Genomic DNA, 21,641 nt, shown 5'->3' on the forward strand with positions numbered 1-21,641 from the left:
AAAAAAATATTATAAGTATTACAAAGGGTATTACATATGTATCTTTTTTTTTCCCCGCCCTTGACAATCCCCTGCCCTCCCTTACCCCCCAGTGTCTTATGTCCATTGGTTTTGCTTATATGCATGCATACAAGTCCTTCGGTTGATCTCTTACTCCCCTCCCTTCTGCCCCCCAACCCTCTCTGGCCTTCCCACTGCAGTTTGACAATCAGTTTGAGGCAGCTCTGCCTCTGTATCTATTATTGTTCAAAAGTTTGTAATGGTCTTTATTATCCATGTATGAGTGAGATCATGTGGTATTTTTCCTTCATTGACTGGCTTATTTCACTTAGCATAATGCTCTCCAGTTCCATCCATGCTGTTGCAAATGGTAAGAGTTCCTTCTTTTTTACAGCAGCATAGTATTCCATCGTGTAGATGTACCACAGTTTTCTAATCCATTCATCTACTGATGGGCACTTAGGCTGTTTCCAAATCTTAGCTATGGTGAATTGTGCTGCTATGAACATAGGGGTGCATATATCCTTTCTGATTGGTGTTTTTGGTTTCTTGGGATATATTCCTAGAAGTGGGATCACAGGGTCAAATGGGAGTTCCATTTCCAGTTTTTTGAGGAAACTCCATACTGTCTTCCATAGTGGCTGCACCAGTCTGCATTCCCACCAGCAGTGCACAAGTGTTCCTTTTTCTCCACATCCTCTCCAGCACTTGTCGTTTGTTGATTTGTTGATGATAGCCATTCTGACAGGTGTGAGATGGTACCTCATTGTTGTTTTGATTTGCATCTCTCGGATGATTAGTGACTTTGAGCATGTTTTCATATGTCTCTTGGCTTTCTGAATGTCCTCTTTTGAAAGGTGTCTATTTAGATCCTTTGCCCATTTTTTGATTGGATTGTTTATCTTCTTTTTGTTAAGTTGTATGAGTTCCCTATAAATTTTGGAGATTAGGCCCTTATCAGATATGACGTTGGCAAATATGTTTTCCCACGCAGTGGGTTTTCTTGTTGTTTTGTTGATGGTTTCTTTTGCTGTGCAGAAGCTTTTTATTTTGATGTAGTCCCATTTGTTCATTTTCTCTTTAGTTTCAACTGCCCTAGGAGCTGTATCAGTGAAGAAATTGCTTTGGCATATGTCTGAGATTTTGTTGCCTTTGGATTCTTCTAGTATTTTTATGGTTTCCGGTCGTATATTTAAGTCCTTTATCCATTTTGAGTTTATTTTTGTGTATGGTGTAAGTTGGTGGTCTAGTTTCATTTTCTTGCATGTATCTGTCCAATTTTCCCAGCACCATTTATTGAAGAGACTGTCTTGACTCCATTGTATGTTCTTGCCTCCTTTGTCAAATATTAATTGAGCGTATTGGTTGGGGCTGATTTCTGGGCTCTCTATTCTATTCCATTGATCTATATGTCTGTTCTTGTGCCAGTACCAGGCAGTTTTGAGAACAGTGGCTTTGTAATACAGCTTGATATCTGGTATTGAGATCCCACCTACTTTGTTCTTTCTCAGGATCGCTGCAGCTATTCGGGGTCGTTTTTTGTTCCAGATGAATTTTTGGAGAGTTCGTTCTAGATCTGTGAAGTATGCCGTTGGTATTTTAATGGGAAGTGCGTTGAATTTATAGATTGCTTTGGGTAGTATGGACATTTTAATGATGTTGATTCTACCAATCCATGAACACGGTATGTTCTTCCATCTGTTTATGTCTTCCTCTATCTCTTTTTTCAATGTCCTGTAGTTTTCTGAGTAGAGGTCTTTTACCTCTTTAGTTAAGTTTATTCCTAGGTAGCTTAATTTTTTTGGTGCGATGGTAAATGGGATTGTTTTTATAATCTCTCTTTCTGAAAGTTCACTATTGGTGTATAGAAATGCCTCAGATTTCTTGGGGTTAATTTTGTATCCTGCTACATTGCCAAATTCATGTATTAAGTCTAATAGTTTTTTGATGGAGTCTCTAGGGTTTTGTATGTATAATATCATGTCGTCTGCAAATAAGGACAGTTTTACTTCCAATTTTCCAATTTGGATGCCTTTTATTTGGGAAGAGCAATTTCTATGCCTCTGCCTTAACTCTCCCTGCCTTCCTAGATCCGACCAGTGTTTTGGTTTCATCCATATACGCTTGTGAATCTTTGTTCTCAGTGATGAATTTTGTTAAGTCTCGTGATAGGAGTAGCCTGACGGATGAAAGTAGTAGCTCGTGCGAATCTCTGAAGGTCACGAAATATAAACCTGATATAAAATCTGTCATCAGTGACGCAGCAGCAAAAGTCCCACTGATAATATCAAACGGAGTCATAAAGTTTTCTGTCGGACTATCAGTGTACATGTATACATTAAAAAAATAAATGTATTTTTCATCATCATATACTGTGTTTTTGTTGCTTGAATGGATTTTATTATTTCTTCAAGTTTCTTCATATACGAACACCTTAAGAGATATCAAGTAGGTGTAACATGTTCTCAAAAAATGAGGGTTGGCACGCAGAAGAATTTTGAGTCAGAGATTTTGCTGGTTTTGGCACGCACTCACAAAAAGGTTGCCCACCCCTGGCCTAGAGTGAGAGTGCCTTTGTTTAGGAGATTAAATATCTCAAATTCCGCGCCTTCGCAGTGGCTACGCCTATTCTGGCCAATGACCTGTTTCTAGATGTGACTGACTGGCAAGAACGTTCCCTATTTCACCCAGACCTTACTGGGCATGGGTTTCTTCTCTCCCTGTCTGGTGGCTTTCTGGGGAATGTTAAAATGCAGCTTCCTGGCAAAGCTGCACAAATGGCATGCCTATACTATTTGACTTTCCCTGTGCTCCTTTCCAGTTACTCATAACTAGGTTAAATTACAGGTATCATTTTAATGCCAAGTTTTTTTGTTTTCTGTATCAATTGTGGTAGATGAAATTCTAAATTGACCCCCAACATCCTTACTCCCTGTTGTACCTGCATAATACCTGAAACTGCCACTGATGGAGTTTATTCCTATGATTAGGTTTTGTTATAAAGCACAGTGGACTTTCAGCAGAGTTGACCCTCAATAGGCCTGACCTATCCATATGCCCTTTAAATCTGTGTCTAGAGTTCAGGGCCTGAGGAAGTCAGAGTTGGAACAGGAGAAGGATTTATGTGCTGTTGCTGGTTTAAAGTTGGAAGGGGTCACAGAGCAAGGAATATGGTGCATGTGGGAGCTCAAAACAGATTCTGTCCAACAGCCAGCAAGGAACTGGAGACCTCAGTCATTAAACCTCAGGAGCTGAGTTCTGCCAGCGAGAAGAATGAGCTTAGCATCAGATTTTTCTCCAGAGCCTCTAGAGAACTAAGCTCAGCGAATACCTTGATTTCAGCTTTGTGATACCCTGAGCAGAGGACTCAGTTAAAATGTGCAAGCCTTCCAGCCTATGGAACTAGGTATGAGCTATTAAATGAGTATGGCTATAAGCCACTGAGTTTGTGGTATTTGTTACACAGCAATAGAAAACTAATACAAAGTTTGTGAACAGCAAGCAGTTGAAGGGTACAGTAGAGTATCTTTTCATAGCACTTAGTGTACTGTGTTGTAACAGATTATTTGCTTACTATAAGTAGCCTGAATCTTACTTCATGTTGTAGTGGCATCATCAACAGAGTACTTGGTGTTCAGCAACTATTTGTTCAATGAAGGAAGGTAAGGATTTATGAAGTGCTAGTTGGTGAAAAAAAGGCAGCTGAAGAAAAACAGGGAAGGACAGAAGATGCAGATCATAACACAGTAACTCAAAAGCCAAATTAGAAATCGTAGGATGATGGATATTAGTGGTTGTTAACAGAGTCAGGAGTTGAAAAGTCAAAATGAAGATTTTGCCAGGGAAATCCCACTCCTGAGGGCAGATTGTTAAGCGTAAAATAGTGACCATGAAGACAAGATTTGAGTAATGAAGAACAGATCCTGGTGCCTCGCATTGTCTTGCGAAAGTTAACATGCTGTGTGTCTTAATATAATGAGAAAAGTGGTTTCCGTACACCAAGAAGAATTGTTAATACTCTCCTTTTTGTTTGTACCACAGTTAAACATATACAAAGCCTACTATTGACTAAAACATATGTGCAGTACTCCGTTTCCTGTTTAATGGTGGAAAAGGCCTGTTCTGTGAATATTTGTAAGCATTAGGGAAAGAATTCTGTGCATGATAAAAAAAATTAAAAAGGTGGGATCATAAATTCCTATTAAGTTTCTAATGTCATTAGATGAAGGTGGTAGAAACAACTTCTACCAGAGGTTCCTTAGGCCTTATTATGAAAGTTGCATTAAACTAAAAATGATAGCTTGGGCTATATCATGTAATGCCAGAGAACTGACTGATTATGTGTTTTCTTTAACTAGAATATATTTTGTGGGCATGGAAATAAGCAAACTTTAGAAGTTAGCCATTTATTATATAGAGACTTGAAACTTATTGGGGGATGGATTTGTATATGAATCCATCCCCCATATAGGACATTGCAGGGCATCATAAAATTAAGACAGATTTGACCACGATTCTATAGGATGTAGGAAGTTACATATGAGTGATAGTGTTTTTTCTCTATCCCTTTAAATTGATGCCACTATTAGATATTTTGCAAAAAAAAAAAAAGGTTTCTGCAAGGAATAGAGGAGAGGGGCAGCCCCTAACGGAAGGAGAGTTGACATGATTTGACTTTGGTGTGTGAGCTTCTACCCCAGCCTGCATTGGCAAAGTTTCAAATTTATAATCAATGCTAACCTAAATACTACTTAATGTTTTAACTATATTTGAGACTATTCAGTATTTCTCAAGTTTTAAGACACCTAATTCTCTCTCTTGACTTCCTCTTCATCTTAGAAACTGCAATTTCCTTTGCAGGAACAACTTCCTGCTGAGTGCCGCTCTCTTCGGCCACTTCTGTATTGGATGCCCTGGGTTTTTACCTAAAGCCATAAATTCATTGCAACATTCGGCCATTTCATCACCCTATGAATTGAGAAAGTCTAGCAGGAAATCACAAGTGGACTGTTCCAGACACAAGCCTCATGTTTCTTGGTTGCTGTGTCATGATAGGCAGTTGGTGTTCATAATGGCAGTTATGAAGAGGACACTTTGTAGAAAAAACTTCTTCTGTAGGGATATATTCGAGTCTAATAATCTGGAGAACAAAGTACATGTAGAAAAAATATTTTCACTATAGTCTGAAAAGGACCCTATCAGCCAGTGCTGTTTTTCCTTACGGTCATATTAAGTTCATTAATTTCCAACAGTGACTTTTTTGGTTTGTCTGTTTGTTTTTTAAAATGTTTTGTGTTCTAGTCTCCCCTCACTCCATTTAACAGAATGGAAAGAAATCTCCATTTGTTTTTCCTTCCATTCTCTCCCGTGTTCTGCTCTGCAAATCTGTTATATACTGCTAAACTCATCTTTTCTGTTCAAGAACAGATATCATGATCATTATTTCCTGAAAAGATGGCTTCCTAGACATAACAATAGGTCAGAACCTATCACATCAATAGTATCTATAAATTTTTGTTGTCCCCAGGAGGGTCTTTTTATGTGCGTGACATCTAATGCAGACAGAAATCTGTCTGCTCTCCTCGCAAAGTAGAAGGAACATTTTGGTTTCCTCCTCTATCAACTGTAGTAGTGGTGCAAAGTGCATGTCCCCTTTGTGGCTGTTTAGATGAAGCAGTTGCCCCTACCGCTCCCATCATATAAAGGAAAGGTATATTAGGGAACGTTATTTTTCTGCTATTGTTATTTAAGATCATGTAAAGAGAAGTTTTCATAAGAAATATGTTTAGAATTTATTTACTTCATATTCTCCCTTACAGTAAATTTGTTTATGCCAATCTATATTCTTAGAGCCATGCATACATAAACCAATTGAAGCTTTCAAGGAGTTCACAGTCTCAAAGAATGGATAGACAGATATACAACTAGTTGTAGTACATAGAAATTCAATAATAGAAATGGGTACAATATCTGCTGGTGACAAGAAGAAAAGCCCTCTTTAACATCTAGTAGATATATGGTAAAGCAAGTATAGGAAAATATTAAGTGGTAGAATCTAGATAGTGGATATAGGGGTGCTTGCTGTAAAATTCACTCATAATAGAATGTTGGGTGTGAAAAGGAAGTCTTCATAGATGTAGGATGTTTGAACAAAGTCTTCAACACTGAATATGAGTTTGCCAAGTAGGCAAGCAGAAGGAAGGGCATTTTAGGAAAAGAAATAATGTGTAAAAAGAAAAAGCAAAAAAGAAAGAAAAACCAACATTCTGGGAAAAATTTAATAATTTGGTATAGCTGAGTTAGTCTTTTAGGAAAGACTTTTATGGAAGAACAGTAGGTACTGCGATTGGAGAATTAAGATCATGAGGGACTTGAATGTCAAACTATTTGCTTTTTATTTATTCTTACAAAAAATAGGGAGAGTTCTCCCATATTTAACAAAATAAAACTGACATCTTTCTTGACTACACTTACACTGCAGCTTCTGCCTTATCTGTTCCCCAGCCTGTGTGAAGCAGAATTCCTCGAGACACATCTTTAACCAGTTAATGCCACGCGTCCAAAACAGAAACCATCCCCACTGTGTCTGTAGACGCCAATGGCCTACAAAGGGTTAAGTCTCTACTGTCTCTCTCCCATCTCCAGTCCCACGTCTGCCACTCCTCTCCCATGGGTGCTGCTCTCCAAAGCCACAAACGACCTACAGGCAAACTCTCCGTCTCTATTCTACACGGCTGATCAGCAGCACTGGCACTACTGGTCATTTGCTCCTCCTTAAAAATAGCAATCAGACATTTTTTTATTTTTTTTAAGGGAAGAGAATGAAAATCATGCTGCGTCATGGAACTGTTTTGTTTCAATTATAGACCTGTGAGTCTTGCTGTTTGCATCTCGGATGATTAGTGACTTTGAGCATGTTTTCATATGTCTCTTGGCTTTCTGAATGTCCTCTTTTGAAAGGTGTCGAGACACATTCTTAACCAGTTAATGCCACACGTCCAAAACAGAAACCATCCCCACTGTGTCTGTAGAAGCCAATGGCCTACAAAGGGTTAAGTCTCTACTGTCTCTCTCCCATCTCCAGTCCCACGTCTGCCACTCCTCTCCCATGGGTGCTGCTCTCCAAGGCCACAAACGACCTACAGGCAAACTCTCCGTCTCTATTCTACACGGCTGATCAGCAGCACTGGCACTACTGGTCATTTGCTCCTCCTTAAAAATAGCAATCAGACATTTTTTTATTTTTTTTAAGGGAAGAGAATGAAAATCATGCTGCATCATGGAACTGTTTTGTTTCAATTATAGACCTGTGAGTCTTGCTGGGTGAAATCGTGATCAAAGAAGTTTGAAAACTGTGATATCATATGGGTTCAGATGGGCCAGGTTGGAGTCCCAGCTGTCATTACTTTGTACTTGGGAACAAATTACTTAACCTTCTCAGGCCTTCTGTATGAAGTGAGTATAAAAATACCTATCTAGCCCTGACCGGTTTGACTCAGTGGGTAGAGCGTCGGCCTGCAGACTGAAGGGTCCAGGTTCGATTCCCGTCAAGGGCATGTACCTTGGTTGCGGGCACATACCCAGTGAGGAGTGTGCAGGAGGCAGCTGACTGATGTTTCTCTCTCATCTTCTAACTCTATTCCTCTCCCTTCCTCTCTGTAAAAACTCAATAAAATATATTTTAAAAAAAACACCTATCTAGTAGGGCTATAGTAACGATTAAAAGGCATCATGAAAATAAAGCCTCTTGTACACAGTAGCTTGCTTAAAAAAAAAAAAAAGCTAGGGAGAACTTATTAAAAACTAGAGGCCTGGTGCATGTATTCATGCACCAGTGGGGTCCCTAGTCCTGGCCTGCGGGGATCGGGCCAAAACCGGCTCTCCAACATCCCCCAAGAGGTCCCGGATTGCAAGAGGGTGCAGGCCAGGCCGAGGGGCCCTGCCAGTGCACGATTGGGGCTGGGGAGGGACCCCGAGAGGGCTCCAGGGCATGTCTGGCTTGTCTCGCCCAATCCCGATCAGCCAGACCCCAGCAGCAAGCTAATCTACCAATCAGAGCATCTGCCCCTGGTGGTCAGTGCGTGTCACAGAAACTGGTCGAATGGTTGGACACTTAGCATATTAGGCTTTTATTATATAGGATGGCTAGGTCCTACCAGGTGGTTGGAAATCCTCAGCCTGGAACTCTGGGATGTGATAATGACCTTTTTATCCTAACTGCTGGTATCATTTGCCTTCTAGCTCTGCCATACTGACCACATCACAGCTCCTTAAACAGAGCAGGATCTTTCTTTCTTCATATTTTTGTCCTGGTTGTTGCCTTTGCTTAGAGTGCCCTCTTCTTCTCAACCTCTGTCCCACTTGTGAAATACCGACTTATTTTCAAGTCACCCATTCTAGGGAGACTTTTTCATCAATGTACCTTGTCCATAACCTTGGCCCTTGTATCCCTATGAATCCTCCCATGCCCCACATATATTCCTTCTATATTGTAAGTTTCTTGAGGGTAAGAAACATATCTTATTTATCTCTTGTCCCTGGCTTAGAACAATCCCTGGTACATAGCAAACATGTAATCAATGCTTGATGAATGAGTAAGGATAGGCAGGCTTACATTTGGTATAGCCTTTGTTGGGCATTGGGATAAGACAAGATACTATTTGTGTTCTTAAGAACCTTATTGTGCTTTTCATACTTTTCATTTAATCCTCATGATGACTTGGTGAAGTACCTACTATTTCTACTCTTTCATACTTTGAGACATTGTTCAGGTTATACCACTAGTCAGTGTTAAAGCTGGAATTTACAACCAGCTCTCTCTGAGTCAAGGGCCGGTTCTATTTCTACTGCATCAGTTTGAAGATGTCTTGTTAACCTTGGTTATTTCTCATATTGCCTGGAACATTGCTTTGCATGTATATGTCAGTGAGTTAAAATGTTCTTTTAGTTGAATTAGTGTCAAAAGTGAGTCATTTTTGTGGTAAGAACAATACTAGTAATCTTACAAACGATATCTAACTTGAAAGAATTAACACAAATTTTAAAATTCTTAGCCAGGGTTAGATTCTATTTTAGGTACAAAGGAAATGGAAGGGTTAGATTCTATTTTAGGTATTTTGTTCTTCCATTCTTTAAAATTCTTAGGGTTAGATTCTATTTTAGGTACAAAGGAAATGGAAGAAATACAAGGGCTAGAATTAGAATAGGGCCTTCTTGAACTTATTCCTTACTTATTAAGCTAGTGATCTGAATGTGGGAAGTAGAGGTAAACATGAAAATATTTAGATCACTGTTATGGAGCATATTCCTGAAATGGTATTAAAAAACTTGATTAAAAATTTCCAGTTCATCAGGGAAATAGTATTTCAAATAGTGCTGCTACTTTTATAAGTAAATGATAAAGATCACAAACTTCTCATTAGAAAGGCTTATAAAAATCATATTTGGCCTGGCTGGCATGGCTCAGTGGTTGAGCGTCAACCTATGAACCAGGAGGTCACAGTTCGATTCCCAGTTAGGGCACATGCCCGGGTTACGGGTCTGACCCCTAATAGGGGAGTGTGCAGGAGGCAGCCAATCAACGATTCTCATTATTGATGTTTCTATCTCTCCCTCCCTCTCCCTTCCTCTCTGAAGTCAATAAAAATGTATTTTAAAGAATAATTTGTCAAAAATTTAATAGACTATCCCTCTATTGCCAGTTTTATTTCAAAAGACTGTCATTGTCTAACTCTTACTTAGGTACTTTAAACATTTCTAATCCAAGAAAAGTTTCACTCTAGATTGTGGAGAAAATTGAATATGATTAGTTAACCTGATTTTGATATTTTGAAGGGGAAATACAAACATTTGAGATTTCCAGGTTTAAATTTGGCAGTGGCCTAATTGAAAATTTTCTTTCTAAAGAAAAAGGTTACTGCTTTTTATTATGTGGGTTTACCAATATCCATATCCAAAATAAGTCTGTATTTCATTGATATGCAAATAAGGGAGGATTTCAGTCATATTACTAAGTTGTTTAGAATTTCTATTGAATTCACATTAATATTTGATTGTATTTAAATGTAGTATTCTGGCTTAAGTTTCATTTTTTTAGAATTCCAAATTAAAAAGAGAAAGTAAGAAATATAATGATCTTCACATAATAATAAATGTCCAGGGTTATAGGCCTAGGAAAAATAAATCGTGGAAAGTGCTTGCCCCTCAGGTTTACTTTTCAGTTGCTGCTGTCCATGGTGATAATCAAGTGTTCGTTTCCCCCTCCCCCCTTTTAATAAAAGTTGTGCTGATGACGAACTGTTATCATCTGTTTTTTTAGGTTAATGTGTTTTACTCATGAGAGATGTGGTGCTGGTTTCCACTGAGCCATCTTTTTTCTGTTGTTCATCTGGGAAAATTTTAAAAATAGGGTTAGGACAAATGTGAAGAAAGTCAGTTAAAAGGGATTTCAGAAGAAGGAAAGGTAGATAACCTGACATTTCTCTCATGTTAAAGTTAAAATAGCATAACAGTTTGTCTCTATTCTTGGCCTCTTTGTGACAGTTTAGTTTTAGCTGAGTTGTAATCTTCTGATTTATTCTGGACAACTTGACTTTTAATTACACCTAATTTAATCAAGGGTACAAAGCCTTCTTTTTCAAGAAAGGCCATTTAAGAAATAGACAATGTTTAATTTTAATAGATAAGGCCACATGGATGCTGTAACCAAAACTGGCAGACAGTTCTGAAGGCATGTGATTTATTTTTTTTAAAATCTAGTTCACATATTTAATTCATTTCTTTCACTCTTTCTTTTTTGGTTTTGGTAAAATAACCCAAGAGTTAATAGCTGTTAACAAAACACTTTTTTTTTTTAAAAGCACGAATTCATGCACCATTGGGGTCCCTTGGCCTAGCCTGCAGGATCGGGCTGAAACTAGCTCTCCAACATCCCCCGAGGGGTCCCGGATTGTGAGAGGGCCCAGGCCAGGCTGAGGGACCCCACCAGTGCAGGATCGGGGCTGGGGAGGGATGTGGGAGATTGGCCAGCCAGGGAGGGACCGCGGGAGGGCTCCAGGGTGTGTCTGGCCTGTCTCACTCAACCCCAGTCAGCTGGACCTCAGCAGCAAGCTCACCTACCGGTTGGAGCATCTTTCCCCTAGTGGTCAGTGCATGTCATAACGACTGGTTGACTGGCTGGCTGTCTGCCCCCTGGTGGTCAGTGCACATCACAGCGAGTGGTTGAGTGACCTTAGCATATCATTAGCATATTATGCTTTGATTGGTTGAACGGACGACTGGGCACTTAGCATATTAGGCTTTTATTATATAGGATGGATAAACATGGTTTTGTTTGAATTCCACTTTAAACCAAGTATGTTCTCAAGGGTGAGGTTTCCAGAACTACCTTTGCTGTTTCTAGTTTTTGTTGAAGCTAAAACAGTCTGACACTTTTTTCATTTTGTTCTTCCATGAGTGTCCAAGAGTAATTGTTTTCAGAGATGACTTATCTCCATAATATTGTTTTAGCTCAGTGTGACTAATAAAAGGGATCATATAATAAGTGTATTATGTACTGTACATTATCTTTGAGTTATTGAAATAGTGATGAAATAAGCATTATGAAACATTATGCCTTTTAGGTTCCTTAATATTAATGGCTTTACTGGTTCATCTTTATTGAACGCCATGGTTATGGAAAAATACACAGGACAAATTTCTTCTTTAGAGATAATTCACTTTGCCTTTTGGCGTATTTGTAGCACTTGAAGTTAAATACACAAAGTGGGGCAAAAGTAGGTTTACAGTTGTTTGTATGGACAATAATACAATCCTATCTAATAATAGACAAACATGGTAATTGACTGTACCTTCACTATGCCTCCCATTGGCTAATCAGCAAGATATGCAAATTAACCGCCAACAAAGATGGTGGTTAATTTGCATACGTAGGCGTGAAGCGGTGGAGCGAAGACTGAAGGTGGCTCCGGCCGGAGCGAAGGCCTGGGTCCCGGGAGCCGGAAGAAAACCAGTGCCGGCAGCCAGGGGAAGGGAAGGCCCATTGCACGAATCTTTTCGTGCAACAGGCCTCTAGTAATTCATAAATAACAATACAAGAACAATCTGTTTCATGTATTTACAACTGTAAACCTACTTTTGCCCCATACTGTGTATGTGTGTGTGTGTGTGTGTGTGTGTGTGGTTTTCTGATTTCCCCTTATTCTTTTGGTTGGCATTATTTTCTGGACAGAGCCTGGAATAGTGTGTGGAGAATGCTATGTAAGTAGTGTGGCTTGCTGAGATTATCCCTTAACCTGTTGTGTGACTCTGGACCACTGTATTTAAATCATTTAATCTTCCTCTGTATCAGTTTATCTAGTTTGTCTTCATTTATCTTTTTTTAAAATATATTTTTATTGATTTCAGAGAGGAAAGGAGAGGGAGAGAGAGACAGAAACATCAGTGATGAGAGAGAATCATTGATTGGTTGCCTCCTGCACGCCCCCCACTGGGGATCGAGCCTGCAACCTGGGCATGTGCCCTTGACTGGAATTGAACCTGGGACCCTTCAGTCCACAGGCCGACGCTCTAGCCACTGAGGCAAACCAGAGAGGGCATTGCCTTCATTTATCTTAAAGGAATTTTGTGAGGATGATTTTTAAAAGGGTTAGGGTTGTCTTCTGGTGTTGAGCTGTATGAGTTCTTCATATATTTTGGAAATTACCCCTTATCAGATGTATCATTGGCAAATATGTTCTCCTATACAATGGGTCCCCTTTTGGTTTTGTTGATGGTTTCTTTTGCTGGGTAGAAGCTTTTTAGTTTGATGTTTTCCCATTTGGTTATTTTAATCTTTCTTCCTCTTGCCCTAACAGTGGTCGGCAAACTGTGGCTCGCAAGCCACAGTTTGCCGACCACTGCACTAGGAGATGTACCAGCAAAAATACTCCTATGTGAGATGTGTGGAATTTTACTTGCCAATATGTTCTAGGATTTTTATTATTTTGTGACTTCAGTTTAAGTCTTTAATTCATTTTGAGTTTATTCTTGTGTGTGATGTAAGTTAGTAGTCTAGTTTAATTTTTCTCCATGTACCTGTCCAATTTTCCCAGCACCATTTACTGCTCTTGCCACCTTTGTCAAATATTAATTGACCGTAAAGGCATGCGTTTATTTCTGGGCTCTCTGTTGTGTTCCATTGGTCTGTGTGCCTGTTCTTATACCAGTACCAGATTGGCCTCTGGCAAATCTGCTCTCCTCCACAGGGCTCAGCGCTGCTTGGTGAACTTTGACCCAGGAGGTTCCTTTTTGAGCCTTGTCATTTCTCTTTTTCCCCTTACTCTTAAGATGCCTTTGCCATGCTGTTTTTTATTTTCTCCTGGGGCTTTGGACATTATGTGGTGGAGTGGTGCTTCGTGAACCCACATTGATAGAACTTGAGTTCTGTTGTTCTCATCGGGCTGGAATTTGAGGTTGGAAACATATTTAGTTCAGGAAAGACAAGCCAAGTGGTTTGCAGAGGTGTACCCATGGGTGTAGCTTGTTAAACCTGTTTACCTCAGGAAAGACGGGTGTTTTTTTCTTCTTTTCAATGTGTGAGAAAATCTATAGCTTTTGTTTTCCCTCTCTATCTGATTTTCATGAATAAAGTTTCAGTTACAACACGCACACCAAATGGACAGGGAGAGTATATATCCTGTCAGTAGTTTATGACTCTCTGTTGCCTAGAATTGTGTTGCTTTTATTGATTTTTAATCCCAATAGAAAATAAAGTTCTGTTAGTAACGGGGAGTCTGAGGTACTCTTGTGGTCTTGCTGTTCTTTTTCATACAATCAGGGCAGTTCTTGATAAATCGCCAAAGACTAATCAACATGTTTAAGGGGGGTGTGTGTGTGTGTGTGTGTGTGTGTGTGTGTGAGAGAGAGAGAGAGAGAGAGAGAGAGAGATAGGATTCCGCTGGAATTTAAAGACTGCATAAATAATTAAATAATTATTTTGGTGTCCTCCCCTCCCACTGCATCCATTGTAGCCAGAGTGATTCTTGACACTTACATAGCAGGCCCTCAATTGATTTGTAATAAATTCCATTTTACAACTGGAGTGGAAATGAAAGCATTTGCTAACTAAATTTGCTGGTTTATCAGCCTCTAGCACTCTTTCAATTCCCCTGATTTTTAAGAGCTGTCTTGGTTTTGGTGATTTGACTTGCCACAGCTACCATGGCATATCTTCTGTAGGGTTTTTGCTATTGTCCCCACCTTGCAACTCTTTGGATTTACAGGTTTCTAAGCAGGCAGGGCCTTATAATTCTCATTTTCTTTTCTTAAAATGCTACTGACTGTTCTCATTAGTAGTGTGACTTTCAGAAAGGGAGGCTGAACCCAGAATTAACATGGTGAATTCAGCTTGGCTCTCAGTGATCTCATAAGATTCTATAAGGCAAGTCTGGGCCTAGTCCGTATTGGATGGGAAGCCTCAGAGAGCAGAAACCAGTGTGCTGCAGGATGTGGCCTGGGGAGGCAGGTCTGGCTCTGTGAGTCAGGGCACAGCCAGCACCTGCCCCATGGCAGCAGGTGCACAAGGTGTCTTCGCTGAAGCAGCCACCCATACCTTCTCGCCTAGGCTTAAACCAAGATCTTGAGACTTTGGTTTTTGCATGAAATATAAGTCAGGTGAGCTGTTCTTTGTTTTATAATTGGTTATTTCAAGGAATAATTTTAGTTTAGTTACTTTTTTTTACCAGCTGGGTAAAAAAGTATTTAGCTACAAAGGTGTCATTTAAAAATAAGGAAGTGATCATTTATTACTGATACTCCACTGTTGCTCTTTGTGTGACTTATTTATAAATTTTAGAATGAAAAGCTGTAATTTCTGAGAGAGCAGTGATTCATCTGGCTAATTTGTTTCAATTGTTATGGAGGTAGCTTTACCACAGAGGCATTTCAGTTAGATTGACTGGTTTTTTACTTTGTTAGTAGACACAGTTTTTATCTAAGAGGACTCTGCACATATAAACTTTCATACATGGAATTAGGTTAAGATTTGATTTACAGGAAATGGGACACTGCAGTTCAGGGGTAGCTCTTTAATTATTTAAATGCTACATTTACTTACAAAATTCTTTCCTGGACAATCAATTCCCCATTTTTGATGGGTGTGATGATTTATCTTGATGTAAGAGAACATGTGTGCTCTCTCTGCCCCGATCTGGAGGATTACAGGGTGTGGCAAAGTAGGTTTACAGTTGTGGGTATGCAAAACAGTTTATTCTTGTATTATTATTTATGAATTATTGTATTATTTTCCACAGGAACAACTGTAAACCTCTTTTGCCCCACCCTATAGTGTTTGTATTATTGTCTCTTGCTTCCTGTAAACTCTAAACTTTCATTTGTCTGGATTTGTCTGTGTATCTCAAGAATCCACTGTACTTTCCTGCCTTATATGCTTTGTTCTCTCTGTTCTCATCTTCATCTGTTAAGAATTTTCCAATCCTTTGAAACCCAGTAGAGGTTTTATTTCTTCCAGTTGTGTCTGCTAATTTCATATTAGTCAGAAATAAAAGCTTCATTGTTTGCCCATTCAAAACATTTAGTGTGGGCCATATTTATAATATCTCCTTTATTTGATTTCAAGCTCTTTATGGAACTGTGTCTCATTAAATCTTCTATCTTGCATTAGCCTTATACTTAGTGCATACTGTATTAATATTTGTTTAATGGAACATTTTCCCTATTTGAAAATATTTAGCAGATAGTTAAGCCTCTTGGTTGCAAGTAACAGAAAACAAATCTACCTAGTTTAAGAGGAAGTGGAAATTTACTGGATTCGTGCTAATGTATTCTGAGGAATCCTAATATATAAAAACCCAGGATCTGTAACATCCAAAGCGACCAAAGGCCCGACCGACCAGAAGTCAGTCCTGCAGTCAATGCTGGGTTGCTGTGGCGACCCAGCACTGATGGCTGCCAGTGTGGGGATGGTGACCCAGCACTGATTGCTGAGGGGGCTGTGGATCAGGCCCTAAGAGAGGCCTGGAGAGAGAAGCAGGGTCTGATCCGTAGCCTTCATGGCAGCTGTTGATCAGCCCTTGCCTCTCTCTTTCTCTTGGGGCCTGGCTAGCTGCCAAAGCCTCTCTTTCTCTCAGGCCTCTGCTGGGGCTGCTGATCAGCCCGCCTCTCTGATCAAGCCCATTGATAGGCCTGGAGATGCTGACTGGCATAGAAACCGACCAATCAGAACCAAATCTAGGTGAAATGCGAGGAGCCAATGGCTGCCTAGGAGGCGGAGCTTTTGACGCTGATTGGCATAGAAACTGACCAATCAGAACTTAATCTGGGTGAACTGCAAAGGTAGAACCTAAGGTGGGGGCTGAGGAGGGGTTTTAAGGGCAATAGCTGTTTGGTGTAAGGCGAAAGAAAGCGGTTCAATTTTTTAATAACCAGTTTGGCAGTATAGTGCATAGGGCTGGCTATCAGTCCAGATATAGGGATTATGTATTTTTGTCTGCCAAGAGCATCTCCTGATGAAAAAGGCTTCCCTCCCACTCCCATTTAAGCAATCCTATCCTATATAATCTGCCTATACTACTAAAAGGGTAATATGCTAATTAAACCAGGTCGACAGGCCATCTTCCAGACGTCTGACTTCCTTCCAGACAAAGCCATAATGGTGGGGGCCAAGGCAGAGACCGTTAGGGGCTATCAGCCGGCAAGGGAGGGCAGTTGGGGGCGAGATCAGGCCAGCAGGGAAGGGTAATTGGGGGCAACCAGGCCAGCAGGGGTGGGAAGTTGGGGGCAGGATCAGGCCAGCAGGGGAGGGCAGTTAGGGGTGATCAGGCAGGCAGGCAAAGCCAGTTAGGGGCGATCAAGCAGGCAGGCAGAGGGGTTAGGGGCAATCAGGCAGGCAGGCAGGTGAGCGATTAGGAGCAGCAGAGTCCCAGATTGCGAGGGGGATGTCCGACCACCTGTGGGATCGGACCTAAACTGGCGGTTGGACATCTCCCATGGGGTCTCCGATTGGAGAGGGTGCAGGCTGGGCTGCGGGCCGCCCCCCCCCCCCCCCCCCCCGTGCATGAATTTCATACACCAGGCCACCAGTCCTATATAATAAAAGCCTAATACGCTATGTGTCCAGTCGTCCATTCAATCAAAGTATAATATGCTAATGATATGCTAAGGCTGCTCAACCACTCGCCATGATCTGCACTGACCACAAGGGGGCAGACAGTAGGCTGGTTGACCAGTCGCAATGATGTGCACTGACCACCAGGGGGGCAGACTCTCCGACTGGTAGGGTAGCTTGCTGCTGGGGTCTGGCGAATCGGGACTGAGTGAGACGGGCCAGACACATCCTGGAGACCTCCCACGGTCCCCTTCTGGCTGGCCAACCTCCTGCATCCCTCCCTGACCCCAATTGTGCACCGGTGGAGTCCCTCGGCCTGGCCTATGCCCTCTCGCAATCCGGGACCCCTCAGGGGATGTTAGCTGGTTTTGGCCTGATCCCACAGTGGGAGCACCACTCAGCCAGAAGCCGGGCTCACTGACCCTCTCGCAATCCGGGACCCCTCAGGGGATGTTAGAGAGCTGGTTTTGGCCTGATCCCACAGTGGGAGCACCACTCAGCCAGAAGCCGGGCTCACTGAGGCCCACCCACTAATCCTCCCCATTGTCCCTAACTCCTGTCCTAGGCTGAGGAGCCTGGGAAGAGTGGAAGGACCACTCTTCTTCCTTCCACTGGGGCTCAGTCCCATAGATAGAAGCTGGCTCAGGTAGGGTCAGTGGCAGCTGGGGATGGTCACAGCGTGAGTGTCCAGTGTCGGGGATCGAGGAATGTAGCTGGGCCTGAGGCCAGGAATGTGAGGCTGTGGCCTATGGTCCTAAAGTTCTCCTGATGTGGGATTAGGGGGTTGGAAAGTGGGAAGGGCAGAGACAGGGAGTGTGGAGGGGCCCAGTGCTTAGAGTTTGTGGGGGTTCACCCACTTGTCAGTGCCCCTGTACAGGAAGCCCACTCTTATTCAGAAAAATGGCAACAGTGCTGAGGTTGTGAAACGCTGTTCTAGGATGAAATGCAAAACTTTAGGGAACTAAATGAAAAGACATTTCAGAACAAGAAGATGAATTTAAATTTGGAGTTATCAAGTAATGTCTAAAGTTTTTAGTGCCAAGGATCTTAATTTTCAAACAAAATTATTCTTTTTTTATGGCTTATTGTTAATTTTTATTGAGAAGCTGTGTTATAGGGGAAACATGTGACCACAGGGCTTATTTATGGATTAGCAGCTGCCTACAGTAATTTAGGCATGTAACTGAGATTGTGAAAAGGGTAGAGGAACTAAGCTATTAATTTGAGGTTTTTTTACTTACTTTTTCTTCTTTTAAATGTTCCTAGTAACAGGTGACTACCTAAGCAGTTTTTTGAAAGAGATATGGGGATTGGTGATATCCTTTTTAGCTCTTAAAAAAGATGTAACTATAAAATCCTCTAAAAGGCCAAATGTGATAAACCTTCTGTCTTATGTAGATTAGCAAATGGTGAAAATTCTAGTGCTACCCTCCACGCACCAATGCACATGCGTACACATATACCCACAGATAATAATCCTTATATGTACCGTGGCCTCTTCACTCTCTTTAGCCAAGTGCCTATTTCAGTGCCAGTGACACAATCCATGTTGATCCATCAAAATAGAGCCCTTCCCGAGGGACCCATACTACACTATGAAATTATATTGGCACAGAAGATCCATTTAACTAAATATACAATTTACATTTAGTAAATTTAAAATGTATAGGTATTAAATTAAAAGGGGCTACTAATATACTGAAAAATTAGTGTTGAAGGATGAATTGTTGCTGACAGTAGAACAACATGGGACTGACTTGCAAAACCAAGAGATGGGAAAATAAAATTCATACCCGATTTAAGAATTTAAGTGGGCAAAGACAGAGAACATCACAGAAGAAAGTTTTGATTTCCCTGTCCAGTTAGGCTATGTGATGTGAGTTTCTATTTGTAATCCAGTTTTCAAAATATTATTTTGGTAGTTTAGAAATTTGAGTCGGGGGAAGAAGAAATATTTTAGGAAATGTTATGAAAAAGAGGCAGTGACTTAATATTCTTATGTAGTTCCTGATGATATTAGCAATTTAAAACTAGTCTCTGGAAAATATTATATTGAATTTGTGCTGGAAAATCTAGTTTTCATCTTTACCCTTGGAGACTCTTTTGGTAAATTAAGTAGTTTACACATGAAGAAGCAATTTTCTTTGGTTCATAAGAAATATTGAATATTATTTACCTCACATTAAATTTCAAAATCCAAAAAAATTTACCTGTTTTCCAATAGGTGTTAGGTTGTAGTGACTTTCATCAGCCATTTAGGTTGGTGTTACTAGTTCAGTTTTCAAAACTGACTATCTGGCACATTCCTTTAGTTTACTGAAGGAAGTTTGAATATTTGTACCTAATTTGGTGGATTCTATGAGAGAATATCTTGCTTACAGTTGGTTTAATCCCATCTTGACTTTGGTTATATGGCCTGATACTTTGGATTTCATGTCAAAATAGAAGTTTAAGCTACTGTATGTACAAAGTTTAAGATACTGTACGTTTAAAGTTATTTACTAATTATAATTATAAGGGAATAGAATAATAGACATGTATAAATAAGTACTTGAATAAAGAATTCTTCAAATTTAATTGCATATTTCTTAATTTTTTCAGACAAGTTCTACAGAAATTTTGGAGTATTCATCAGATAGTGAAAGCAAAGATAACTCAGAGAATGGCTTCTTCAATGAGTCCGAATCCTCTCGCAAACACCCCGTGGAGTTTGGATCAGATGGAGGAAAAGTTATGGAGAGACGGGTAATCCCAAGGGTGAAACCTACAGACAGCATTTTGTATACCCCCCAGAAACAGATGAAGTTGCCTAGGACTCCTGAAAAATCAGCAAATAAGAAGCAGCTTTCAAGGTGAAATTACACCTTTTAAAATGTTTTTTTAAAGCTTTTCTCTTTCTTTAACAACCCACATATCTAAAATGGTAATTTAAAAATGCTTACCCATTTTCTTGGGAAGGAAAATTGTGAGAATAGAATTGTAATTTCTATAAGTAATTATGGAAGTCTTAAGTTCTTGAGATGATGTATGGAGTAGCTCACCCAAGTTGAGCATTCCATTTCAGTCATACCCAGCTTAGGTGACTGCTTTCTTTAATGGAGCTTGGCTGTTTGGGTTTATCAAATTTTATTGAGCATCAGTGTTTCAGGTGATGTCTTAGACAATTAAGACAAGTAAATGCCTATTTTCAAGTAATTTATAGTCTAAAGAGGGAAATAGAAATACATATGTACTATTCAGATTACTTTAATGAGTATGGTTATGGATATTGACTAGGGAAACACTTGGAAATACAAAGACGCACGAGAGAGCAAAGACTTGTGGACAGGAAACAGGCTGGTGTGCATGTCAGAGGTGTACCATTCAGGACATGTTCCAACACTGTGTAATCCATTGTCTCTTTGTGTTTTAAACTAGAACAAAACAATAAAACCAAAAACCCAATGAAAACAAGAAGGCAAATTTGTGGAAAGCAGTGTTTCAAGGAAAAAGGATTTCCAATAGGAAGAATCAATGTAGCTATGAAGAGCACAGGTTTTGGATCTGTTTAGGATATGTCTGCACCAAGACATGGCAAGAAGGGTGATTCACACTGAGACTCCAGTAATGTTTGTGGGCTAGTAGGAAAGAAGCCAGGGACTAGGGATCCAGGAGTGCCCAGAACTCAAGGAGTGGAGATAGTTTTGTGACTCCTCGACTAGGAGGAGGGATTCAACGTAGGAAAGTGGGGATATTACCTCTAGTGGCTTGAAAGGAATCCAGTGTCTAAAGAGATTTCAGAGAAAAGGAGAGACAGATTTAGACAGATGTTCAGGATAATTGCTCTGTCAGTGTCCCAAGAAAGGAAGCAGGGAGCAAGGCCTGGGGCGGAGAGGCCTGTCTTGAGCGTAGGAGTGGAGGGAAAAGTATAAGGATATGACCGAGTCTGTTTGGATAGATGAAGTATGTTGAGTCAGTTCATGCCTGTTTACTATATACTGTATATATCATTTTACTTATTTACTTGTTTGTTTATATTTAACATAAAATATGACAGAAGCCCGTATGCTCAGAGTTTGGATGTTATAGCCTCAAAAAAGAATGGTGGTCGTTTGTAGTAGTCTCTGGAGAGAACAGGAAAAGAAGCCAATTAAAGTGATTCAAATGTCCTTGTTGAAATCAGTTGTGTACAATTATAGCCAGTGATGTTCCCAATCCTATTAAGACAGCGGTTCTCAACTTGTGGGTTGCCAACCTGTGGGTCGAGACCCCTTTGGGGGTTGAATGACCCTTTCACAGGGGTCACCTAAGACCATCGGAAAACACATATATAATTACATGTTGTTTTTGTGATTAATCACTATGCTTTAATTATGTTCAATTTGTAACAATGAAAATACATCCTGCATATCAGATATTTACATTACGATTCATAACAGTTATGAACAAAATTAAAGTTATGAAGTAGCAACGAAAATAATTTTATGGTTGGGGGTCACCACAACATGAGGAACTGTATTAAAGGGTCACGGCATTAGGAAGGTTGAGAACCACTGTA

General features: G+C 40.3%; 1 protein-coding gene across 1 annotated transcript in view; it reads left to right on the forward strand.

Moving 5' to 3' along the window:
* SPIDR (scaffolding protein involved in DNA repair) overlaps window positions 1-21,641 on the forward strand; it is a 273,808-nt gene that overhangs the window by 46,674 nt on the left and 205,493 nt on the right. The window contains exon 6 of the mRNA XM_014532904.1: window positions 19,706-19,956. Within this exon, the coding sequence (XP_014388390.1) occupies window positions 19,706-19,956 (251 nt within the window). The remainder of the gene's footprint in view (window positions 1-19,705; window positions 19,957-21,641) is intronic.

Source organism: Myotis brandtii, unplaced genomic scaffold (genome assembly GCF_000412655.1).
Source record: "Myotis brandtii unplaced genomic scaffold, ASM41265v1 scaffold922, whole genome shotgun sequence".
Lineage (NCBI taxonomy): Eukaryota > Metazoa > Chordata > Mammalia > Chiroptera > Vespertilionidae > Myotis > Myotis brandtii.